General features: G+C 37.6%; 1 protein-coding gene across 7 annotated transcripts in view; it reads right to left on the reverse strand.

The window, feature by feature from the left end:
- Positions 1 to 7,716: 7,716 nt before the first annotated feature.
- Positions 7,717 to 27,938, reverse strand: part of cic (Putative transcription factor capicua) — an 89,425-nt gene continuing 69,203 nt past the window's right edge. For 4 of the 7 annotated variants that reach the window (XM_045755821.2, XM_045755819.2, XM_045755820.2 and 1 more), the window contains 16 exons: positions 27,414 to 27,535; positions 26,655 to 26,883; positions 25,246 to 26,473; positions 22,634 to 22,822; positions 21,959 to 22,303; positions 21,116 to 21,269; positions 20,325 to 20,481; positions 19,698 to 19,871; positions 17,854 to 18,806; positions 17,022 to 17,486; positions 13,453 to 13,738; positions 11,200 to 11,360; positions 10,465 to 10,593; positions 9,430 to 9,606; positions 8,311 to 8,517; positions 7,717 to 7,800 (listed from right to left, as the gene is read on the reverse strand). In XM_045755821.2, coding sequence (XP_045611777.1) covers positions 7,727 to 7,800; positions 8,311 to 8,517; positions 9,430 to 9,606; positions 10,465 to 10,593; positions 11,200 to 11,360; positions 13,453 to 13,738; positions 17,022 to 17,486; positions 17,854 to 18,806; positions 19,698 to 19,871; positions 20,325 to 20,481; positions 21,116 to 21,269; positions 21,959 to 22,303; positions 22,634 to 22,822; positions 25,246 to 26,473; positions 26,655 to 26,883; positions 27,414 to 27,535 — 5,050 coding nt within the window. In that variant the 3' untranslated portion in view covers positions 7,717 to 7,726. The remainder of the gene's footprint in view (positions 7,801 to 8,310; positions 8,518 to 9,429; positions 9,607 to 10,464; positions 10,594 to 11,199; positions 11,361 to 13,452; positions 13,739 to 17,021; positions 17,487 to 17,853; positions 18,807 to 19,697; positions 19,872 to 20,324; positions 20,482 to 21,115; positions 21,270 to 21,958; positions 22,304 to 22,633; positions 22,823 to 25,245; positions 26,474 to 26,654; positions 26,884 to 27,413; positions 27,536 to 27,938) is intronic. The other 3 variants (XM_069308401.1, XM_069308400.1, XM_069308399.1) reach the window with 3 other exon arrangements.

Consider the following 27,938-nt stretch of genomic DNA (forward strand, 5'->3'; position numbering starts at 1 on the left):
CCATTTGCTTAAGAGTACCTCAATTAGTTTACCTTTTTCCCAGGATGCAACCCACAACAGCTGCCTAACTCCTGGATACCTACAGATATTTACTTATAAATAAACAGAAGCATCAGGTGTAAGGAAACATTGTCTAAACGGGTCTGTCCTATCCCCCGAGAATTGAGCCTTGAATCTTTCAGCTGTGACCCGACTGCACTGACCACCATATAGCTTTCTGGGCCAAGTGGTTTCTTTTGATCACTTACTCTTACGTTGTGGATGGGAAGCGGAAGTGTGGAGGAAAACAGCAGTACCCTGCAGCAGCAGGAGCCGGTCGGCCGAGCGGACAGCACGCGGGACTTGTGATCCTGTGGTCCTGGGTTCGATCCCAGGCGCCGGCGAGAAACAATGGGCAGAGTTTCTTTCACCCTATGCCCCTGTTACCTAGCAGTAAATTAGGTACCTGGGTGTTAGTCAGCTGTCACGGGCTGCTTCCTGGGGGTGGAGGCCTGGTCGAGGACCGGGCCGCGGGGACACTAAAGCCCCGAAATCATCTCAAGATAACCCTGTTCTAACATACACAAGAACACGTAGCAGCCCAAGTACAGTATCACTATTTTTTGTTTAGTAATTTTGCCAACTATGTTATTTTTTGATAAATAAAAGGCACTTTAAAAAACTTAAGTATTTATTCATAATTATGGCTTGGTAAAATGTCATGACCTAGTGATGGAGGTTTTGCATTTAATCAACTTTTACATATAAAGAATAATAATATCTAAGTTGACTGCCGTGCATTCATGACTACAGTGGCAGAACTTCACAACTCTATTTTCTCAATGAGATGGGATGGGATTAGGGAAAAATAGAATTTGGTGAAAATAGCAAATCTACAGCTTGCACACTTTTTCCATAGAAAAAATTGGCCTAGAAATGTTAAGATCCTTTCCCTGAAAGCTTTTAGTTATAATGATTGACATAGTGTACTCTGGAAGACCAGAGGTGTAACTATGGGACAATAACAACTTACATGCAGTACAGGTGGCAATTCTGTCTCAGGACACACTTCTCAAGCATCCATTGAGCAATGGTAACAAAGCCTAGCCAATCAATCCAAGGAGTTCCTTATACCATGACTGATTTGTTTACCATCTCCCAAGAAAGCATAATAATATACCCGAGGTGTTTTTTCTTCAACTTCTCTAAGCCAGTGACAACTACTGTCTACAACTCGATACCCAGTTAACCAAAAGTAGTGAATGATTACCTACTGAAAATGGAACTATGCCTCTATTGTATTCCACATACCTTGATGTGGAAGCTCAATATGTATCTTCATTACCTAAGTGTCCACAATATTGCCAGTTAACAATTAGTTTCATGACAAGTTGCTGTGCTATTATATAATGTAAATTAAGCTACCTGTACATGGAATTTTTCTGAGATTTTGTAGATGAATAGAATAATTAAACAAAAAATATATACTGTACTTGTATATGACCCGTCCCAAAATATTCACGCACTGCAATTTTCTTTATCCTGCCTGAAAAATGACAATACATTATTTTTGGACTTCTCACAATGTTCAATATCTCACAAGTTGGCCAATCTGCTCTTGTTATGACTTATTACATCACTGGCTGAAAATGTTGACCCTTTGGCTCAGGCTCACTAGATACTTTAAGCAGTGTTTATAAGCATAGAATACTAAGCCCCTTCTGTACTAATGAAATTTATATGCTTATAAAATATTGAAAATTGTGAAGAGATTCCTACCTCTGTATTTACCATATACTGTATTACCTGGGTGGCATATCTGCCATAGATCCATACCAGCTATGATCATCGACTGCTACCGATACCACTCACATGCCCTCACTCAGTTTTACACAATATATACTTCTCTTTTTTTTGTCTGAAGTCATTAACAATTACCAACATTCTCAATATTAAAAAAAAATTATCATTATTCTGGGTCACTTGGCTTATGTAAATTGTGTGAAAACAGAACTACCAAAATCCAAATTATGCATAGTAATTCTTAAGCCAGAATTCTATACCAGATTTACAAACAGCCAAATCAATTTGGAAGAAAGTGGGAAAGAAAATCTAGACATTTTAATATCTGTACAAGAACACTGCTTCACTGTCCGTTTCTCTCTACAGCCTTGACTTGTAAATTAACTAACAAGGAGCTGGTGGTCTTGTATTATTCCAATAAGGCACTTTCAGTGTCAATACTACTGTAAACTAAAGGCACCTTATTGGAGGAGCATGCAAGAATAATGCTCACATTGCCACCATATAAAGTAGCATCCCAAAAGTTGTAACATTGGGTTATGCACCTCAGTGTCCAATGTAAATACCTTGCTGTCCAAAGAGTACTTACAAGCTGCATTTTTGAAAAACTTGAGTGGCAGTTATTGCCATGTATATGTATAGAAAAAAGTTTCATAAAATCATACACAGTAACATAAACAAGGGATGCCTATAAAAGGATTCATCAACTGTACAATTTTTACAATAAAAATAACAGTACAGCACTATTATTTTTATAATTTGCCACTTATGAACTACTATGGGACAAAACCACATTCCTTTTTCAGTGTATTTGGAAGGAATGTTTTATTAGTTTGAGTGCAAATGTTCACTGATCAGTGAACCTTATTTCCATCTTTATACTTGTTGCTAACATTTGGTTACATAAAATAGATATTATGTTCAAATTTATTCAGAAAATACTTGAAAATTGCACTTTTGTGGAACATGAAAAAATGATAAACCATATATCAGTTTCACTACAACTGCTTGAAGCTATGGCACGAAAGTCTTGAAGAAAACACACGGTGTAATTTGACTACGGAATATAAAATGGGAATAACCTTGACATGCCAACTATAAAAGTGATAAATGTTCAGCAATATAAGAACCCTGAGCATTACTCCAAAGGGCTACTGTTGTGTTACACATACTGTGTACATGAGCCACAATAACGGGTCATCAGGTTCACACTGGCCTAACTCGGGCACTACGTAATCAGCATGATGCACACTGATCAAAACTGTAGCAGGCTACAGCAAATTATAAAACAAAACATAAGCACCATATTAAATCACTGGTCACCACAACAATTACTAATTATAACAAATATTTAGGCGAGTGGTTCATTTACAAAAATAAAACAAAATTAATAAATAAATAAAAACATTAATACAATCAATCACTCCATACTTGTTATCTTATAAACAGGTTCCTATTAAAATAATGTAAAGAGGGTATTGCATCTAAAATTGAAGTCCAAAAGTTTGTGAGCATCACAAGTACTGTACTGTACTAAATTAAAGGAACAGTATTAAAAACAAAAATCTTACATATTTCAGCACCTGTGAGTTCATGAATATGAAATGAGTGTGGCAAAACCTAGGCATTTCTCTAGAAGACTTTAAAGTTCCAATAGCCTTGATACATAATATTTAAGTCCCTATGCACAAATTATTCCCTTTCTTAATATATTTCAGGTAATTAATATAGAATTGAAATTCTCATAATGTATCATCCTTTTTGGGTAACATAATGTAATCATACATACAATATCTACACCTATACACGTGTCTATGAAATCCCTAGGCCTCTGCATAAGCATAGTGTATAAACTATAGTTAATAAGTGTTATACACTATAGTTACTTTGTATCTTCCTGCAAACTGACCGAGTTTAGTCAACCCACCGATGACGACGACGACTTAACCCTACTGAAGACTGTGACACTGAACCTTCTGTCCATACAGAGCACTTCCAGAATTGTGGCAAACAAATTTTGTATTTACATTAAAGTATACAGTATGCAGAATAGTTTTGTGGCATTCTGCTCTTGACTAACAACTGGCCAGTTGACTCACCTTACAGAGTGGCTGGTGCACTAACCTCAACCATCTTCAACCTGCTACAACAGCCAAATATTTTGTATCTATTATTGTATCTATACATATCTACCTTATCTACCTCTACTGCTACATCTATCCATATATCTGTCTATACACATACTAAAGTTATTCTACAATAAATGAAAATAAATATTTTTACACAGTATTTGTCACTTATTTATGGATTTACTTGAATATTGAGCTACATACATTTGACACATGATTAACCAGCATCATAAATTAAAAACACCCTAATTGTGACTTAAGTTGTGAGTGATAAGGTTAAAACATTCTTCAAAGTTTTAGAACAACTATACAGGAAGACAACACAGTCATGTAAATGGTATACCATAATATAGATATCAATTCTGACCTTTAGGATTCTGGAAAATCAAGGTAGTCAAGTATGCAGACTCTGAACCAATTCTGTACTGAGCTGATATCCAAAATCTGAAATGGTGTGGTAGTTACCTGGCCAGCTTCAAAATACTAACATAATTAAATTTTCAAACAATAATTTTTACAAGTAAAATATATTTTGTCAGCAAGCTTCTCTTTTTCAACTTATCATTCCTGTGGGCACATTCTCAAGAACAGAGTAGCACGTGTATTGACAACTATAAGCACGTCAAATTTCTGCACAATTACTTGAAACTGTATCGGCAATACACGTTGTGAATATTAACAAACTACAGAGTTCTACAATTGCTGGTTACCCACACAGGAAACAAACTTAAAATAGTATTAAATATAAACAACAAAGCAGCTCCAGTTATGGAAGACATAAACAAACTATAACAATATGCAAAGGAGGAAACATGAGAAAAATGCAAGACGATGCCAAATAAAATTTGGACACCAGGATGGCAGCTATATATTTGTTTCATTCTTTAAGTACTAAAGAGGAAAACAATAATATTTTCAACCCTACAAGTTGATAAGATGTAACCTTCCTTGAAATGTCAACTCATATTGATGAGTCAAAGTTGAGGATCATCAAGAATGGTACAAATCTATGATGGACTGTGCATGCAGCACCACCATTCACCCTGCAACTTAAAAGTTCCAGTCATCATTATGTACACCATATTTTATACTTTTGGTTCATATATTAAAACATTTTTACTTGATGACACAGTAGTTGGACAATTGATTCTACTATATATATTTGTTTCACACACTGTCAAAATAGTTTTTAAATTTTGTCTGTATTAAAAGGATAGTCAGCAATGGAAATCATGCTATGCTATCAGGCGTTAAGTACAATACTGGGGGTGAAGTATATATAAATCCCAATTAAAGTCTCATTAAATTTTTGATACATATAAATATGTACTAAAGCAAGAATATATGGTTTTCTTTAAGCACATTTTGATGGATAATATGAACTTTAAGAATAATAAACACAATGCATTCATTTTGGGCACGAATTAGGTGTGAGGCAGACTGGATAACACCACCACTGTTTCCCCTCACCGTAAACAATCGATGACTGGCTTTCCTATTTGCCTGGGTGATTGGCACAAGGTGACAACGTCCAGCACTGATCTCCATCCTAGATCAATGCATGGATTTATAAAGCTCACATGAAAATATGGAAAATATCACAGCTAAGAAATCAGACAGAAAAGTTTCTTAAATTATCAAGGGAAATTTGTAACCCATATGTTGCAACTTTACAGTTTTGACCATTTCCAAATCCAGATTCTTAAGAGTTTATTTGAATAATATTCCGTTAACAGAACAATCTACTTGCTTATTAACCATGTTTTTTTTAATGTTTTGGTTTAGCCACAAGAATTTTAACTTGTGAAAATTTTGTAGTTACTCTATTTGTGGACATTTATACCTTCTGAGAGCCTTTTAAGAATCTGGATACGTAATCCCTCAAGCCTCAAGTTTTGAAATATTAAACAACCACTGCAAGAAAACAGTATATTCATCCCACTGTACAGGTTTATACTCACTAACTACAATGAGATTCACTGTACACTATTCACATTGTTCATTCAATTTCCGTGACACGACCAATTATAATGATGCATCAGCTATAAAACGAACAAAGGTCCATTTCTCTGCAGTGCAAATGATAAATGCACCTTATTAACATGCACACACTGAAGCTCATGATAGTTGGTCCCATCACGTTTGTGTTTCACACAAGTTTGTAATATCAGGCTATACTACAATCTCATTATATTTTTACAGCCGAATTATAACACATAGTAAAGCTTTCTGACCCCAAGTCTCAACAAATCCAGTATATATATATTGCTGCTTCCATTGTACTTTGAGGTAAGACCAGGTAATTCTTCCTTTGAGCTTGTCCCCGTTTCATAAAAATAATCCTATTTGAAAACTTTGAGGCAACTTATGCCCAGTTCCTGATAAAATATTAAATGCTTTCTTTATGAATGTACCTTTATTATGTTTGTGATAAAAGGCTCCCTCAAATCTGTCATTAAGGTGTACATGAGATCAGAGGGGATTAAAAATTACTTACTAAACTACAATGGTAATTTACCAAATCTTATTCATCCGTTTCCTAGAAAGAACTTTCAATTCCACTAGTATAAAATAACTGACTTTCCTCCACAAAGCATCAACACGCAGTTCGGCTCGGTTCTGCTATGTAGCCTCGGGGAGTCAACGTTTGTTAGTTATTACAATTTCTGAGGGGTTTTGTTGCAGCAGTTACCCCTCATCAAATCTGTCGTCAATTCTTCTGGCCCTTCATATATGCACAATGCTACAGCTTCATATTCCTCAAGAGAAAGACATATGAACACAACACACATTTAAAGAGATACTTCTCAATACAAAACAGTAGCAAAACTTGCAGATTACCAAACAATACAGCAAAATACATTAATATACATTTTCCAAACAGGCAGGTACCTTGAACTACTCATTAATATAATTGCCACTTTAGCCATGACACAGGTTCAGAAACCCTGCTGGATATCCTCAACAGTCTCCATTATGTGTGAGCAATATATATACAAGCATCCACTTCTGTACAATATATTCTTCAGCTTCTGAGTTGGTACTTAGGAGTGCGCTTTTAGTTAGTAAATATACCACTGGTATAACAACATTTACACTCAAAACATTAAATCCTTACATTGTATGTGAATAATATTTTTTATGCAAAATGCTGAAACTATATTTCTTTTTTATTGCTTGCACTATCAGTAATAGGCTTTGTCAATATACTTGGGCAAAACAGTAGCTCTGTGTGCCAGGTGAACACAGCACTCATCCAATGTAAATGAGTTTATCATTCAACTGTATTGGATTTTATTACAATACATATTGTACATCGATTGATGACATTTAGTGTTTGGTGGGTAATATTACCACAGAGGTACTATAAGCATGATTGCCGGGTGCACTTCCTGAACGCAGCTACAACATATCATGATGCTTGATTTCTTCTACAAACACAAGATAGGAAACTTTTTAATCACATTTCAATCTCAATTCTGCTACACTTCCACATAGGCAAACAGTTGAGCAAGAGTGCATGGGCAGCGTAGGTGGCACGCATGGTCTACAGAGATGGATATCTCAAGCTACTAAAACTCTTACATCTGGCAGTACTGATGGGATATAAATGTAGGCTTCTTGAGAAATTAAACACTAAAGCTGTGCTTAATTTTAACTAACTTCACATTGAAATCTTAAACTTTACTGAGATGCCAATACTATATACTGTAGTAATGCTGGTTGCCATTGATAAAAAATAAATAAAAATAAAAATAAACGATAAAAAAATAAAAGAGGTAACAATTACTTAACAATCTAGACGTCATTTATCATTATGTGGTGACAGGGAGCGTTGTGGAGGCTTGGCTAGACGTTGGCACACCGGCAGTGAGGGATGATCTTGCACCTGGCAATACAGTTATCAGTTAGTCATTGGCATTCATCATTAACCAATTATACAAATTATCACAAACAGGAATAGTTAAAAATATAACCCTTTTTTTCCTGAAGGGAAGGCTAGATAGGCTCTGGTAACAGACGATGCCTCCTTTTAGTCTCTTCACCAGATTTTTCAACTGACGGTATACATGCTTTGAGGCCATCTTCTTGAGGAAAAGAAGTTCCCAGGAAGAACAAGATGCAATGTAACATGTGAAAGTGAAGGCGATAAGTCACAATAACGTGGCTAAAGCAAGTTGACCAGACCACACACTAGAAGGTGAAGGGACGACGATGTTTCGGTCCATCCTGGACGGACCGTCATCAATTCTTCGACTTGAGAATGGTCCAGGACGGAGCGAAACGTCATCGTCCCTTCATCTTCTAGTGTGTGGTCTGGTCAACATGTGAAAGTGACCTTTAAGGGAAACATAATGCTCAGTGGAACATATGGCTGCCATACAGCTGGCCAACTTACTATGGTGGTTGTTGTGAGTGAGTTGTTGTGATTGGTTATTGGACGCATGTGATGCAGCTGCTGCAGGGTTAGGACTGCTGGGCACTCCTGGGGTGTTGGGGGTGTTTTGGTGAACCTTCTGACGTACTTCCCTAATCTTTAAGATCAAGCAATTCTTGGTGGGGAAAATATCAGAGTATCGCAATTGGAATGCTGCCACTGCTTGAGCTGCAAGGTAAAAAAAAACATACATTAACTTTTATGTATTGTACAATAACAAATATATTTATTAATTAGCAAAAACGTTGTGTATGTGAACACACAACATTATACGACCAATATATAATAAGGTGTAGAAATAATACATCACATGGATAACTTACAGTAAGAAGAAAACTATTTTTGTTTAATGCTTTGCCAATACTACGAGTTAAATATATAAAGACAATTACAAATTAGCCCCAAGCTCTGATTTGCAGATAACAGTTGGCTTTAGTCTAAGCTTGAAAAACTCAGAATAAAGTGTTTTGAAGTGGCAGCCATCAAGGACTATTACACCAGATAGCAACATTAAAGGGAATGCACCACTGCCAGAGAAACTAGTGCAAGCCGATTCAGACTGCAAACAGCGGTAATGCATCCAAGTGGTGCACTGGATGCACCATTGGATGCACCACTTGGATGCACCACCATCTCTTGTCTAGCTGCACTGTCCATGCAGGTTCTTTGCTGCAAATAAGTATACCATTACCATCACTACCTCATTCCCCACTTTTATAGGCTAGGGAGGAATAAGCCCACATGAAAAAGGAAAATAAAAATCAAGATAAACATGAAATCTGTGCATCCTGTAGTTGCATCTTTTACAGGGCATGTTAAAACATCACTCGCAGATTAGCAAAATGCCGTCTGCCAGTAAAAGTATCTGCCTGATGTCTTACTGCACAACCTTCTCGGCAGGTCCTGCCCTTCACTCTTACGTCAAACTTGATGTATATTTTGTGACAAGGATTTTTTTTAATAAAACTGGCAATTTTACTGAATCAAAATGTAAGTGGGTATTGTGATACAAAATTATAATTTTCCAATGGAAATTATGAGGAAAGTGCAATCTAGCCAGACTGACATGTTGAGTCTTACCAGATGGAAACCAGCCATATTCTGAGAAAAGTTGCATGACAAGAGTGCGGCGTTGGTCCAGGATGTGGCGAAGGGAGGAATGACTTTTGTCTGCGTCACGTGGGGTCTTTGGCGTTCGGGGGGATCGAGCACCAGCTGGCGAGTCCACCTCTGACTTATCTGATCGTGGTTCTCCAACTGAGGAGTACATGAAAATATTGCCTACATGTTATCAACAAAGTTGCATGTCATTTAAATCTAAAATCTAGTATTAAAATTAACTACAATAATATCTTCTGGTCACTGGAAGTCTAAATGCACAAGAACAACTTCTATACAGTTATACCACATATTTCCTGATTAATTCTGGAAATACAAAAGAAACCCTGATAATTGAGCTTTGCAGTGATGATTGGAGCAGAAGTGGGTCAGGTTAAAAATGCAAGATGGGTGGGCAAAGCTCATCTCGATGCTGATCAAATAATTTGTAATCGAGCCAAAAATGGCAAAACTGATAAATGCCTCACTACAACAAAAGGCCTGGGAGCCAACTGATCTGAATAATCAATGTGTTGCTCTACAGGCAGCAAGCCTTACTGATCCTAGGATTACATTCCTGTAAAACTTCACAAATCAAACTTAAAGTTACATAAAAAAGGGTTAGGTTCCTGATACCTTCAAAAGTTCACTTTCCACTTTTAACTAAACAAAACACAAATGTTAACAATAATGTTTAATACTGCTTCCACTTTTATCCACAAATTTAGTACATATTAAAATCCACAATGCTTAAGATGTGCAATGATATATATAAATATAATTCACAAAGTTACTAAAATACAAGAATGTAGGACACGAGCACCCCGACACACTGCCGAGAATATAGTAGGCTCGAGACTCGGAGCCCATCTGTACTAACCTGCATTAACTCATTCTCATCCCGTGTAACTGAATCTGCACATACCAAAACTGCAAACTGCAGGCTGCCTGTATTACATTTGTTCTCCATAAGCTTAACAATATCTTAAGATTTAAAACTAAACATATTAAACTCACCCTTAAAAGTTTCTGGATTAAAATCTGGTGGGAAGAACTTGGAGCCCTGCAATGTGGATGATGGTGTGAGTGAGGGCGTGAGGTGAGGCGTAACACTCATTGGGGTTTCCGCTTCCGACTCATCACCTGCTGTGTACGTAATTGTCAACATTACATACACAATATGCATGAAATATTCTGACACACACATACTACAAGTACCCATATTATTCCATATCCACTAATTAGTTCATTATGAACTATTTTAGCCTGAGACCCCTTTGCTTTTATTAAAAACATTCTCTGAACACGATAGCTCTATCTCTGACAGAAGTAGTTACAGGTATCTACTTTAAATAACAGAACTTTCTTAAAAGATTTAGTGCAATATTCCATTGTGACATGGTCTCCAATACTCCAGCTACATACATGACTTACAGAATGCCAGTCCAAAAAAAAAAAGAGACAGGCCCTCTTGGGAGATAACAGTTTAAATGCCAAATGCAGGATCACAAGATGATTTCATTGAATCTAGTTCATACAGAGGCATACAAAGCTATCAAATATTCATATTATAAGAAATATTAGCATTGCATTAATTCAAGCATTAACATGAACTTGTAGCTGTATGAGCCACATGTGCTTTCAGCTTTGTGTCTTAGCAGTCATTATTAGACTCAAGTGGCCACTGTAGGGGCTGTATGAGCCATGTGTCTGCTGCAGGCAAAATGTAAATAAAATGTGCTTGAAACTTACTGGAATGCTTTCTTTTCTTTCTGTAGGAGCTGATAAATGTGCGAGGGGACGACGGTACTGATGGGACGGTGTTGGCATTGATGCTCGGAGATTGAACTTCATCAGGATTGAATTCGGGTAATGCCCCAAATTTTTGCTCAAAATTTACTTCTTCTAAAACCCTGAATTACAGAAGATAAAAATCATATTAATAATTAAATAAAACAATTGAATGCAAAAATCTTCAAACTTCCCAATAACAGGGCCCAGGGACCAAGCCATTCATCAAACCAAAATCTGAAGAAAAGAGAAAAAAGGGGAACCACCATAACAGTGAATAACTGAAAACAGTCCACAGCAAACAGAAGATGCATGGTTACATAAAAAGAAGTAGGGTTGACAGCAAGAAAATGAAACTCAAGAGTCGCTACCTCTGAAATGCATCTCATTTCAAAATACCTGTCAGGGAAGACAGAACCAGAAGCAAATGGTGTGAAATCATCAAGCATTCTGTCATCTGAAGTGCTGTTACCCAAAACAGAGGCTCAGCCACAGCCGAACAACATGAAAAATTGTTACATACACAGGAGAAAATAGGCCCCACACAACCTACAAATTATGTGAAAAAAAACTTGAAAGAATTCTGATTAAGAAAGAGATCTAGATCTCTTTCTTAAGAGATCTTCTTAAGAGATTATGAAAGAGATCTAGATCTCTTTCTTAATCTCTGGATAAAAAAAAAGTCGCCTGAGAACCAGAACAAAAGAACACTGTGAGGAGTGCATGCTACGCTTTCTAATCTCAGAATTACTTTAAAAACATGGAATGTGAAATATTAAAGAATTGTACATGACCTTTGTGAGACCAAAGTGGGAATATGCAGTGCTTGTATGGTGCCCATATCTTGAGAAACACATCAATGAATTGGAAAAGGTGCACAGACAGGCAACCAAATGGCTCCTGGAGCTGAGAAACAAGAGCTATGAGGAGAGATTACAGGCGTTACATATACCAAAGCTAGTAGATAGAAGAGAGAGAGATGACATGATCACTATTTACAAAATAGTAAAGGTATGGACAAAATTAACAAAAGAATTGTTAAAAACTGCAACATCAAGAACAAGAGGACATAGGTCCAAACAGAGGAAACAAAGCTGCTGAAAAAAACATTAGAAAGTTCACTTTTGCAAACAAAGTGGTAAACGGTTGGAACAAGTGAGGAGAAGGTGTAAGCCAAAACCATCAGTCATTTCAAAGTGTTATATGACAAGAGTACTGTATTGAGAGGATGGGACACCCCGAGCGTAGCTCTCATCCTATAACTACTCTTAGGTAATTACCCCAGACTGGAAAACCCCAGCCCATCCTCCTGTTTAGATAGTACTTATGGAACGATGTGGACCATCATACACATAGTAACATAATTAGCAATTACATATAGTAACGTAATTGACAAAAATTAGAAATTGGAATTTTGTGCTACTGAATTTGGACAAACTGGAATAGGTTTTGTATTTATGTTGCTAATAAAACCTAGCCTAACCTAGCCACCCTAGTCCTAATACACGCTATCTAATGCCTAATATAGAATATATATGTGCTATACTAGGCCTAGGAATATTTAAGTTTGGTTTTAGCTATACCTTTTCTGAACTCTTATAAAGTGAATAGTACCAAATTTTACTAACTGCCCATTATGTCAACACATGTACAATGGTCCATAGAGAAAGTACTATCTAAACAGGAGGATGGGTTGGAAAAACCACAAAGATACTCATCAGGTCAGAAACACCTGGAATTAACCAGTAAACCTCCACATAACACAAAGTATAAAATGATGTTGAAAAAAGAGTTTAAAGCTGGGAGTGAGGAGCAGCCAGTGGACATTGGTGATGGACACATTAAGACCCTTTGATAATTTCATGTGCTTTAATAATGAATTTGCATTTTAGAGTTGAAATATGTGAACATGTTTAATATGATCCAAAACTCCAGACTCAAATCCAGAAGGAATGGAACAATTATAGTCTAAATTTATGAGTTTGCAATGTATAATACTGTATACAAAAGTCAATAAATATATAATCTTTTCATAGTCAATGAATTATTTATTCTGAACACAATGATGGTAAATGTTCATTCCAAAAAACTCTTGGATTAATTCAGTCTTTCTCCATCTTTTTGTGCCCATTAAACACTACACACTGTTCCATAAAACATGCTTATACAGTAAATGATCAATAGTACTGGTCAAAATTATTCTGTGCCACTTACTTATCCATTCCATCTTCAATGTTTTTCTTAAAAAAACTTTTCTTTTCGTTTGGTGAAGGAGGGACTGAGGTGATGTGATGATTAGCTCCTGCAGCTGCAAGCGCTGAGGAGTCTCCATCAGAAGGGTCGCAGCCTGCGGGGGATACTTTAGTTTCTCCGCCTCCGTGCTGTGGGGGAGCCATCTTCACATCTGGAGATAACTGTGGTGGGGTGTCTCCTATTGCCGATATTTGCCCTGAAGCGAGGGCAAAGCAATGAGTTTTGCGTCTCACATAACCATGAATGCCTACAAGTCATAAAGAGAACAAATAACAAGTTAGAAAAATTCACACATTTCTGTGACATCTGAAACACTATAAAGGTCTCTTAATAAGAACACAGAAGCAGGAATGTACTATTTTTATTAATATTTGTTTCATTACTTATTTAAATTGTTATCTCTTGTCTTGTTTACTCTGAGCATTCTTTTCTTCAGAGATAGACATGACACTTTAGACCCACGTTTGGCATATTCGATTTATTTACATTGAAAACTCTTAAAGGAACATATAAAACAGTGGTGTTGGTGACCCATGGAAGCACTTCCATGGTCCAAATACAAAACTGTACTTAAGTTTCCATAAAAAACATTTCTACATATACTGAACATACAGTGCCACTTGGAGTATTCTATTTTCACCCTTTCAATGTATACTTCCTTCTTGAATGAACCAGCTGAAGGTGGTCCTCAAGCTTTCTGAATTCAGTATTTTGTAGTTTTAAGTGCAAGCCACCAGAGCAACCTTCATTCTTCATACGAGCCAAACCAGCACAATCTGTATTTTTACAAGAGATATGTACTGTTGGTGATTTAGGATGTAATCAGAGGGCATGAGGTGTCAAAGATGTAGAATGAGATTTTATATAACAAAAGGGGATCCCAGTATGATCACAACCCAGTAGCGATCATACTGGGTTGAAAGTCTAGTGATCGTTGGTTCAACCTCTTCACTAAGAGGGAAGTGTAGTTGCTAGTTTACTTTCAGTTAGTTTCAGCAGTACATATGGCTACAGATGGTGAGTGAATGTAGTGGCTTGCTGGCAAGGAACTCTGGGTGACCTGGGCCGCCAGTGAGAGGCAATCGGACACAATACAGCCGAGGTATATTTCCTGTACCAACAATTGTTTGCTTTGTTTTCACCAGGGTTTACAAATTTCCTTGCAAGCAGTTGTTTGTTTTGATGCACTTATGCTTTCTAGCATGTTGTTTTGTTTGTTTTAGGGTGATCTGTGATCTCCAAGCTTCCCTTGCCTTATAGAGAGCACCAGATTTTGGTTCTGGCTACCGGTAGGATAGGATGGGTTCTCAGAGGCCTGATATGGTATCCAACAGCTCTGCAGCCCTAGTGCTATACCTTGGGGAGCTACTGAGGGAGCCCTCCCAGATGAGTCAATTACCACTGGGAGATCATTTAATTAAATAAAAAATAGGATTGGCTTTAATACAGACCTCTGTGGCACCCTTCTTATAGTATTTTGCTCAGTGTAATTGTCTTCTGTTGCACCTGCCCGTTTCTCCAATCTTGTTAATGGAGGTGTTGGTGGGATGGGTATATAGATGGTGGTGGTTTGGTATGACTGTGTTTGGATAGATATTGGTATGGTGGGTGGAAGAGGCGTGGGCATATGGTGGAGTAAATATAGTATGAGTGGTGTGATTACTGAGGCACAAGTGGGAAGGTGTGCTGGTGGGGAGTGGAACCGGCATATGATTGCATGTGGAGAGAGTGGGGGGGGGGGTGCAGGTGAAGATAGGAATGTCGGGACTGTGGAACATGTGGAGAAAAATGTTAAGAGGGAGGGAAAACTGGTGAGCATTGAGGGAAATTGTTTTCTTATCTTCATTTGTGATGAAACTTTCTTGGCATGTCCATGCCAAGTTAAAAAATATATGTCTTGGAACAAAAAAGTAAGACTAAAAATTATTGGCAACTGGCTATATTACCAAAGTGTTGCAATTTAATGTGATGAAGCATTGTCAAGATATTGAATGGAAACCTGTAGAACCAAAAATCAACATTACCAACTTGTAAGTAATCTTTACTAGATGATATGTAATTATAGCCTGGTTAAAATCATAAGGCATCACTCTCAGGTATACCTATGACACCCAACCATTTATCATACCTTTCCCACTCAACAATGTTCTTAATAGTACACAAGTATAACTAGTTTGTTAGTTACCCTTTAAATTGTATTCTAATCATTCTAATTTTAAGCCATATGTTTGCCAATATAAGTTTCATCACAGTAATGGTAAGCTATAGCTTTTGTACAACTTCACTCCAGCCACAACTGTAATGATTTCTACAAATAAAGCTTCTAAATCTAAATACAGTAGCTGCATTCACCTCACAATACCAAATCTTTAACCAAACACACTTGTGGCATTAAGGCCTTACTAGAAGCTCTCAATGTGAATGTTCACCAAGAATTGTCTCCAAGACCTGGCCAAGAGATAAGAATTGAGATATTGAACATACCTGGGTATACAGCCATCCACAACTGTAGACCTAATAAGAAAAGGGAGGTATTGCAAGCTACTGTGCTAGTGAGCTATCCTGTAATAACATTATTTACACCACACACGTGCACACAATACATATACACGGGTTTAGTTTATTACCACGGCACTAACACTGCCCTGATAATATTTACACCACACACGTGCACACAATACATATATATGTATGTATATATATATATATATATACTGTATACATATATACGAGTCATTTTTAGGTCCAGATAGACAGTCAACCAAACCATCTCTTTCTTGCAGAATCTCTGTTGCACTATCATAAAAACTCAGTAGAATTATTACAGAGGATTTTTTTTTTTTTTTTTTTTGGAGCACCAGAAGTAGTTTTTCGTAATATAAAATTACTAAAAACAAGTTCTTAGCACAAAATGTTTTGGGCTAATAATAGATATGGAACGAGCATTTTTTCTTATTAGAAATGCAATAAAAGCTTCAGCATGAATCCCACACATTAACATACTCACAGAGTGACGTTGAAACTTGAAACAGTCGAGCAATGGTGACGTTCATGACGTGTGTAAGCACACAAGAGGGAATATTCATATAAATGGAATAAGGAACCACGATCTTATAAAATAATGGGGTGCTGCTGGGGAGAAGTGCTACAGTGGATTGATGAATATTTGCCATGCTATATATGTATTATGAATTATACAATAAACTGATGAGTACCATGCTATATATGTATTATGAATTATACAATAAACTGATGAGTACAATTCTTTTAAATTCAATACCTTCTTTTACTACACTTCTTTTTCTCTGGGCTGATGCCTCTCCACTCCATGTAAGTAGGAACATGGATCATAATTGTGTGTTTATATATGTATAAATGTTTTACATGTTAAACCCTCATTATTTAAAAAAAAATCATAATGCAAATAAGGCAGATAGACAAGACTGATTCATCTATTCCACACCACCCAACTGGCAAAAATAAAAAATAAAAAAAAATTGAAAAGGGCAGACCTATGCTGATGTAATTACCTGTAGAGTTAAGTCTCTTCTGACGTGGAGCCTTGCCAAGCTGTGCTGGCGTTGGGGCAAGGATAAACTTGGGCTTGTCCTCCAATTCTTCCTCCTCAACACCCCCTACACCAATGCTTGCACCTCCAGTAGCAAGAGGAATATTGGCTACCTGTGCTTTAACTTTCTGTTGCTGCTGTGCTTGTTGGTGTTGCTGCTGCTGCTGCTGATGCTGCTGGTGGTGATGATGTTGATGCTGCTGCTGTTGCTGATGCTGCTGCTGCTGTTGATGCTGCTGCTGCTGATGTTGCTGCTGCTGCTGATGTTGCTGCTGCTGCTGATGTTGTTGCTGCTGCTGGTGATGCTGCTGCTGTTGGTGTAACTGCTGTGATGGTGACAGCTGGTGTAGTGGAAGTGTTATGGCAGCCAAGGAGCCAGCAGCAGGTGAGTTTGTCACTACTGCTGCTGCTCCTCCACACCCTCTACCTGCAGGTAATTATAAAATCAGTAAAGTAATCTGAAAGTATAAACCTTTATATTTACATGAGAACCGAGTGACAAATGTAGGAAAGAGCTGAGGCAGGACACCACGAGTGTAGCTCTCATTCTGTAACTACACTTGGGTAATTACTTGCCTGGCCAATTTATTTTTATTTCAAATTGAACAATTTAGTCATCCAAAACACTTAAGTGCCACATGCAAGGGTTTTAAACTTATCAAATTCCCTTGATCCCACAAATCATATGAAATCTACTTTATAGTACACATATAAAGAATGCATATGTTCTTAGATGTGTGTGTATAAATCCTATATTTAAAATATTCATGCAATTACAACATCCAGTTACATACCAGCAGAAAGGCTTTGGTACGGTGATTGAGCAAGGGAGACTGCTTGGCTAACACCTATCTGAGGCCCAACAGATGTAATTCCTTGTCGGGAGCTTGAGATCAACACCATCCCTTGAGTCTGTGAAGCGACTGTTGTCTTGGTAACACCTGCCATTGTGATTGGCTTGATTACACCCCCTGGATCAGTCGATGTCACAACAGTGGACGGAACCATTCTCATACTAGTTGCTGATGAAACAGGAGTTACAGTGAGCTGTTTAGCAGATGGGTCTGTCGACACCAGCAAGTTGCTCGGCAGTATCAGTTTACCATCTGGTGTAACAGATGGTACAAGGTACTGCACGTGAGTCGGCTGACCCGATCCTGTCGAGACCGCTTTGTTTATTCCTGGTTGAGAGCCTACAGAAGTGGCTGGAGTGGTTTTGACTACCACATTCGTAACATGCATGGGGGAGGTGCCACTGGGGGCCATTAGAGTACCACCTTTAACTCCCGTGTTCAATAAAGTATAATGTCCAGGGGACATAAGAATAGCAGCCTTTGGAAGTGTTCCCACAGATGTTGTGGTAGTGCCAGAAGTTGATGTGATGATTCCGGTATGGAAGGTCTGATGGCTGCTATTAGGTATCACTTGCGTTCCAGCTGGAAGAGTGACAGACGTGCTGCCAATGCCACCCAAACTACACTTATTGTTGTCATTTTTGTTTGTGCGCAGGCTGATAGGCGTGTCCACTAAAACAGGCTTTCTTTCTTGCGTGGTTACAGTGAGGTTGTGGAAAGACTTTATTTGGTTTGTCTTCATGACTGTTTTTTGGCCAGCTGGGGAGGAGACATTACTGATGATTTTGATATTTGCTCCGTGGTTGCAAGCAGACACTGTCAACTTGTCTCCCTCTTGTTGCATCATGTTATTTTCACTAACATTCCGAACCTTGGGAGAAGGAGGCATCGATCTGAGGGTATAAAAAACATCAAATAATATCATAATTTTCAACCTACTAAGGTAACTGCTTGGTTAAATTTTGTTTGGTTCCTGAACATAGAAGTAATTATGATATATCATGCCATCAGTCCCAAGAAAGTCAGTAGTAAGATTCAACCTAAGAAAGCAAATGTGAGTTTGACGATATAGGAAAAATGAGAGATCATTCATAGTGAGACAACGTGATATCTCACTACAGACAAGTGTTAAAATGTAGGGAAAACAAGTGTTTATAGACAGATTCTTATTAAGAAAAGCAAGCAGTGAGCCACAACCAGGTCCTAGTGGTATGCCTGCAAAACGTAGAAGAGAGTACCGCAGAAATGTCATCATTGCCTGATGTTATAATGGAAGGGGACTTCCCTTCCAAACATTAACACCTCTCCTTCCCCCCCCCCCCTTCCTCTATCTCTATATCTATATCTATCTCTATCTCTATATCTATACCTATCTCTATCTATATCTATCTTTATCTATCTCTATCTCTATATATATCTATCTACATCTATCTATATCTATATCTATCTATATCTATATCTCTCTCTATCTCTATCTATCTATATCTCTATCTATCTTATTTATCTCTATCTCTCTTTCTCATATCTTTATTCAAAGATATATATATCTTTAAATAAATCAATTAATAGATAGACACACTATTTTATATAGAGTACCTATCACATGCAATGTGGCACAATTCACTTCGAAGCATGACTTCATGAAAGTGTCAAAGACACATTATGGCCAAGAGAAACATTTTTATTTTTACAGATCTTTTCATATAAGGTAACTTGTGAAGGATGTTGATTGACTCAGATATAGCCATAGTCCCAGTGTTAATATATATACAAGTTTGACTCACCTAAATGCACTGCCTGTGGACTGTAGTGTGGATGTGATGGGCATCTGGAGTGTTGGTGTGGAAGGCAGATGAATAGGAGACGGTTTTCCAGCTACATGTAACTGGTCAGCCCCAAGCTGGGCCGAGCCTGTTGGGCCGTAGAGTGTTACTACCTCCTCTGTTGACAATGATGGTCTGCAAGCAAGGAAAAATAAAAAGCTCAAAACACACACATCAAGTGGTTTAATCCTAACATATTTCAATTTCTGTTGTCAGGGACAGGAGGCCCATACTTGCATTACTATTGATAGCTCTTCAAATTATAAAAGTCTATATGTGGAGTTCTCCAAATATCACACAGGCACCGTCAAATTTTGAAATAGTTAAGAAAAATAATTATTGACAAAGTTATACTATTTCAATGAGGAAAATCTAATAAGAAACAAGGCATTAGGGGCATAATATCATAGAATATTTTCACAATTGTCAATGTTTATCAAATTCATAAAAACTCAGTGAGGTAATTTATGCCTCAAGTAATCTGGCTAGGAAAATTAATTCTTCATATGAGCTTTAAGAGTAGGTAATGCAAACTAATCTTCTAGCCAAAACAATGTTAATTAACACATAAACAAATAATATACACACCTTCCCTTGATGGGTTTGGGCTTGTACTTTATGTCTCCCCCACTTGTGGGAGAATAAGGTCTTCGTAGGCGTTCATTGACTTCTGTGTCACTCTGCGTTTCGGAATCGGAATCTCCAACATGCTCTTTGCATGCTAGATCTATCTCATTGGTCGTGTCTGTGGAAATAACGAAAAATTAGTGGCAAAATGCATCGACAACTATTTAGAGTGACTACAAGTTTTTTTTTGTTTTTTTTTTCCACAATTTGCTTCTTTAACCACTGTGCTGCACCAGCCGAGAAAACTCGGTCGGTGGGAAACTGCGCCATCCGAGAAAACACCTTTTGAATATTTTGTACCCATTCAAAACGCATGCGCGGTAGGTTGTGTACGAAATGGACTCATGGGACCTCCAGTGATAGACATCCATCTTGGAAAAAATTCCCCCCAGAATGTCCTAGGGCTGCTGGCTAGCTTAGTACTGAGTGAGCAACCATAGGTGACACACGTGCCTCTGGCTCTTTCAATCAAAACGTTACTAATCACCTCTTACTAATCACCTCAGCCATGGATAGATGTCATAATCTATCCATGGCTGCACCATACTACCTTGTTAATTCAATACAAGGCTCCAGGAAAATGGCTGTGAACAGACTGCACAAGGACTTCTTGCCTGTGTTATTCTAGCTTCACACTTAAAATATTTTATCTTGTGATGATAAACTTTAGGCACAAACAAAATTGGTTTATAATTTGATAACATATTTAAAAAATATTTAAGTGAAGTTCATTTATTATAACAGATACTTGCCTATCTTGTTTTGAGTCATATCCCTCTGTCCCTCTGGTGTTCCCTCTTCACAAATGATCATTTTAGAGTCATCATCGGACACCTCGGAGCCTACTGTGTCCCTTCTTGGTCCAGTTTGTGTTCCATTACTAGGCACCAGGAACTGTTTGTTTACCTGCAAATATGATTCTGAATTACTACTACAAGTAATAAGTTAGTCTTGTGGTTACATAAATTTATATATGTAAATTTATATATATAATTCTCCCCCGTATCTACCCACCCAGGCTTTACGCCCTGGAGAGGCCACTACAAACCGACAACCAGAGCGGAACTCCACAGTCTCCTGAGACTGATGGATGCCTACTACTACTACTGCTATAAACACATGACAGCATAGTAATGTACTATTGTGACCTCTGTTGTTACCCCACTTGTATGTTATGAGGTGACCTGACCTAATGTCACATTACACCCAGTCCAATAGTCACTTCCACCCAACATGTGTCCTCTTACACACATTTCTCACAAAAACAACTTCTATGCTTTATATCTATTCTGTTACCCTTCCTTTAAACAATTGTAAGCTCTGTTTTCCCCACCAAATTTCAAGGAAACAATGGCACACTTCCAGTTCTCGTACCTTCACTGGAAGTGGTGATACACCAAGCACATGGAAATAAGACATAATAGACAATTTTTTTTGCTTATTTTCTAAATGCCTAAAAAGCAAGAGGGTTTAAGACTAGTCTACGCACATCACGAGAACAAGTTTGACACTGGAAGAAAGGACACTTGAAATCATATTCTCTTGAACATACATTTTTAATAATTATGTCAACACAGATAAAGATTAGGACTTACCAAATTATTATTTGTAATGCTAGGATGTGATATAGTCACATGAGTTCCAGCTGCTGATACTTGGATCATCCTGGTATTTGGGCCAATAGATACCGGTGTGCCGGGAGTGTCGAGTGTGTTACTGATAACACCTGGGGTTAACGGAGGTCCAGAACTACTTGGTCCTCCAGGAGTCAGCAATGGTCCACTGTTGGGTCCACCAGGTGTCAAAGGAAGACCATCCATGCCTGGTCCCCCTGGAGTGTATGGTTGACCATCACCTTTGTTAGAACTTGTGGATGACTTGCGACGATCCTTACTACACCACTTCCAGTCTGGATGAGCCCTATAGTGATGCTCTTTTATCTGTCAAAGATGACTTTCCTTAAATGGTATAATTACAAAAAACACTTTAGCAAAAAAATAAAAAATAAAAAAAATAAAAAACCCAGTACTAAATTGAATGAAATGGCAATTTCTGGGTGTGCCCCGGTGGCTCCTTGATGCTACTATCCAGATACGGAATCAAACTGGGTGATACATATTTTACCTTACAGAAAAATATAATCTACACTTCATAATAAATCTGTTTGCTATTATGCCAAGTCAAAACCCAAGCTTTACTCTGCAGACAGTTATCGTCACACCTCTAATCCCATGAATAACACAACTACAAACAGGCTGACGTAAGTTTACCTCAGAGGCGAGGCTATGATATTTTTGCTTTTCTTCAGGACCCAGAGCATACCACCATTCACCCAAGATTTTGGAAACTGTTCTATTGTCTTGATTGGGATATCGCTGGTGCACTAACGGTCGATGTCGTTTGCTAAAGATCATGAAGGCGTTCATTGGTCGTCTTATGTGCTCCTTTTCTCCTTTTCCCTGCAATATAGATGTGTACAAAGTTATTACTCACTTTTGTGGAACTTAATTTTTAAAATGCTAATTAATGTGCCTCAGGATGTTAAAGCTTGAGGAAAGTGACCACTCAGTTAAGTATGAAATTAACAACTACAACTAATCATTGGAAAGAATGTCAGGAATTTACAGTGGCCTTACAGGAGACAATTTCCCAAAACAAGTGAAATTACAGACTGAAGAAAAGCAGAACTTTCTACACAATACAGTTAAACAAAAATAGTAAATGCCGAATAAATAAATGCAATAGATTAAAACAAAAACCATTACTGATAAAGTAAGGAAATCAGATAAAATTCTATAATTAATTATCTCAGATAAAAGAAAAAAATCTTGCCTTCCTTTGAGTGTAGATAAAAAAAAAACTCCTTATTGAGCAAGTAATCTGACTGCTCCCTTTGGGGAATGTCTCACTCTCATATGGATGCAGCAAAGTACTAACCAAGGTTACAATGTACAACATTCAGATATCAGTAAACACAATGTTAATTACGATGGTCACAGCATGAGGCAGACAGTCACTGCAGACATTGTTTTGTTCATCTACACATTGTTAAAATGATCTCGTGCTCCTCTTTAATAACCTTGTGGAAATGGAGTCATATCCAGGATTTAGTGACAGGAATGTGATAATAGCAGTTCTGTTGCTAGTCTTAGTGATGTGCATAGAATATTGAAAACATTTCCATGCAACAGGTGATGTGTACTGGCATCGTCTGCTCATATTGTGTACCTCTATGATGTGGTTTGATTTCATCACCACCACTACCAGAATAGCTTATTTGTTCATTATTGTGCATAAAAATGTTGATATATACACGTGGTGTGTGCATATAGTGCAATAACAGCAAAAATTGTGTTTTATTGTTTAAAGAATACAATATTTGAACTCGTATTGAATTGACATGAATACTGTAATACTTGAAAAACCAATGTAAAAACATTTACAATACAAAGAAAATACAGTACGATATATTCAGTATATCTCTTACAACTTCATGTAAACGATGCAGAATTAGGTTTAACTCTGAAACCAGTTTATAAGGTTATTACACTCGCAAGAAGTGCTTAGTGGTTCATAATGGTGCATAAAAATGTAGCTACTATATAATGTGTATAGTGTAACAACATAAAAAATTGTGTTTTATTGTTCTAAATATTGTATATGATATGGTGCATATCTTAGTCACACATATTTTTGAGCATAGTTATGTTCCACACATTTGATTACATAAATTTTTCAAATAACACCATGAAAATATTATAGCAAAAAACAGAGAAAAACATTCAGACACATTGAAATTAATTATATAAAATTATATTCGTGGCCACTCTGACAACACACTAGAAAGTGAAGGGACGACGACGTTTCGGTCCGTCCTGGACCATTCTCAAGTCGATCGAACATAACTATGCTTTAGACTGGTGCAAGCGTTACTGGGCGAGTAACAAGTATTCCCTAGACGTCTTATCAATTGCTCAACTTCCCTGCTCCATCACTGCCAAAGTATATCACTTAAAATATTTATTTTTAGTTTCCTGTGATCAGGGAACGCATTGTAACAATATCAGAAAGAAAACACTTTTCTGGAAATTATTTATTTTATGCGCATCACGGAATTGCTTAAATTAAACAAATGAGCAGTGCATGGTTAAGCCTTTCATATACAAGTGTCCTCGACTTGCTATATACAAATGTAGCATAACTGACGCTGGTTATCTTTCAGCACTATTACTTTACCCGAGGACACCCGAACCACACACGGCGTGTGTGGCTTGGGTGTCTAATTTACACCTACGTTATTCTGACTTACTGCCTGCAATTTAACTTAATTTACAATCAAGCTCAAAATTACCACTGGAGATTATTCATTTAGTAATTATCAAATGTAAACACTGAGGGAGGATGGCTGTAAAACACTATCCAAATAAACTTCATCCTAACTTAATTTGAGTGTGGCATTATCCTAATCTTCTAGAAGATTAGCAATATCTTAAGATAATATGGCCTCTTAAATTATCCCTCCTTGTGTATAATAATGTCCAGGCTAGAAAAGACCGAATTAGATGTTCCCTCATGCCAACCCAGACACTATCGCACTCACAACCACAACTAATCACTGGAAACTTCTTTCCTGTATTGCCATCTATTTTTTCTACATGTGCCTTATCTGAAATTAATTTATTAATAGAATATTGTATACACTATGGCATAGAATTTTAGATTGATTAACTGAACTAACAACCTATAAACTCCAACAATGGGTTTCAAAGGAATATTACTGTTGGGTCAAGGTATGAGCTAATTATCATAAGAGTACTGCTATTACATCAAAGATAACAAAATAACAAACCAATAAGCTTGAATCATTCACCCCTACACACACCTTTCTGGGGCTCTTTGGTTCCTCCTTGCCCGAGAAGGATCCCAGAGACTGAGTTCTTCTCTTATTGTTTGTACTTGAAGCACTCTCAAGGTCAGTAACAAACACATCGTCATCATCAGCCGACAAGTCAAAATCTACATCTTGACTACAAGATTCTCGACGATTTTGGCCCCCTTCGCACTTGTTAACTCCACCAATATCACTTGTGCTTCCCATATGTCCTCTACCATTTGGCAACACATCACCATTTGTTGTTGGCTTAATGTCCGTCTCGTTTTTTGGCTGCTGTTGACTCGACACGTTTCTATTTGGCGTTGTAATAAGAGGAACCAGTTGACTCCAGTGATAAGTTGGCTGGTCATGATGCTGTTCATCCCAGTTGACTTCCTCACCCGCATCCTCCCTAGATACTGTTGGACGAACCACAACTTGATCAGAATCGGATACTGCAATATGACACCTTGGTTGTGTAGTTATAATAACAGCACCAGCAGAAGTTCCAGTCACAAATGTTGTGGATAGTGATGTCACTTCTGTTTTCACTTGATTTATTATATTCTCTTTATTATCTGGAGCTTCTTGTTTTGCGGTATCAAGATTATGCGACGACTGTTCAGATATGTGTAATCCGCTATCTCTTACGGAAGCATTATTGGCACGCAAAAGTAGGCCCTCTTGCTCTCCACAACTGACTGAAACTCTCTGTTTAATATCAAAATCCGATTTTCCATCAGTCAAATCAGATCGATCACTACAAAACCCCGACTGATCTATGGGGCGAAATCTACTAGAAAGATCTTCAGGCTGTGAATTGGGATCATCTTTGGCAGTGTTAGGTACTGATGAGGTAAGAACTTTTTCCAGAATTGCAATAGTTGGTTGACTGGCACCTGAGGTAATTGTAACCCCAGGGCCACCCAGGCTTCTAGAGAGATGACCTTGTTGTGACACATTTATCAATTGGCTGTTGATAGTAGTTACACGGGGATTCAGAGTCAAATGCTCTCTTCTATCCTGTATTACTGACTCTGGGGCTTGGTGAAGATGTACACTAGGCCCTGCTGGAGAGAGGGTCACTTGTGGGTTGTTTATGCTTAAACTTGCTGATGACCCTGGAGACTGACCCATAGGCACAGTATGGCTTGGGGAGGCGCGGATCACACTCGTGCTGCCCGTCACCTGGCTAACTGTTGATGGCAGCTTAGTCACTGGACGAAGTAACTCGGGTCTGAAAAAGAACAGCCATTAAAAACTAGCAAATAGAATAAATTTGACTAATAGAAATTATCATAATTCATGAATAAAATTTCAGCAAAGTGATCTCTATTATAATACAGTAGTTGATAAATAAACATAGTATTTATGTCTATATTATTGAAGATCTTAATGTGCTTTAAAAGTCTACTAACCTTATAATAGGTCTTTGTGGAAGTGACGGCACAGGATGTCGGTTACTATTATCGTGTGACATCCATGCTCGCCCAGTAGGAGAGGTGATGGGAGCAGGTTGAGATATAGGCATGAACACGTTTCCCTTAGGCCCCACTGTCACTGGACTCTGGATGCCTCTTGGTGAAATAGATGTCGGAGAGAAGCAGCCAGCAGGAGTTGTCGATCTTGACGAGTTGTGCAGAGTCACTATGGAAATAATGACAAGAAATATATTTACTGTACAGTAAACAATTTGTATCACTTGAAAATAAATCATAACAAAGTTTACTGTACAGTATTATGTACAGGTAAGTGGGACACTTGCCTTATGGAGCAACCTAGTGGCTTGCTCAGAAAGAATATTTTCATCGGATACAATTACAAGTACAGTACTGTATACACAGTACAAGTATCACACAGTATACAAGATAGATCACCAACTAACTTTAAAACCTACATAACCTAATACAAACGAACCTAATCAAACTGAGTCTAAAACAGCCTAAGACAAGACATTCTAACCTAACAATATACAGTTTTGACAATCAGGAAATAAGCTTTGTCCAAACATCTTGTGCATTTAATGACATCTCCTTTCATCCACACTTAAAGCACTATTTATCCTTATTATAATTCCCCTTCTATCTATTTTTACTTTTGACTTCTTGTTTTTCTCTTTGCAATATACAAGTACAAGATATAAACATGCAAGACAAGAAATAACAAGCAGTACTTACTAAGCATATTTGCAGCTTCTGTTTCGTCTTGAGACCGCGGGGCTGTTAGGGGGAAGTTGGGAGAAGTATCCGAGTCACACGACATCTCTTCCCAGTTACCCTCTACACTTGGAGTATCTTTCCTAAAGAAAACAAGAATCTTAAAGCTTTATCAAAACAATTTTTCTTTTTTCTTTCTAGCTTCCAACAAGTGATGCATTTCATTTTCTATGCATAGTATACTAAATGGAAAATGACAAATTACTTCCAGATACTTATCTTGGACAGGGGTGACACGAGAGCAAAAGCTTTCAAACTGAACTTCATTCTGTACTGTAGAGTAGAAGTACCTTTCTCAATTGTTTTAGTCTCCCATATGGTTTCATGGAAAATTCTCATATGTTCAGATAACATCATGCCATCCTGGACTATACCTGAATTAGGTTCTGAGAGTACTGTAATTCTATTCCTGGCCTGAGGCCAGGCTTGACTTGTGAAGGCTTAGTCAAACAGGCTCTTACATGGAGCAGCCCACAGGCCCACATT

The sequence above is a fragment of the Procambarus clarkii genome, chromosome 62 (genome assembly GCF_040958095.1).
Source record: "Procambarus clarkii isolate CNS0578487 chromosome 62, FALCON_Pclarkii_2.0, whole genome shotgun sequence".
Classification (NCBI taxonomy): Eukaryota; Metazoa; Arthropoda; class Malacostraca; order Decapoda; family Cambaridae; genus Procambarus; species Procambarus clarkii.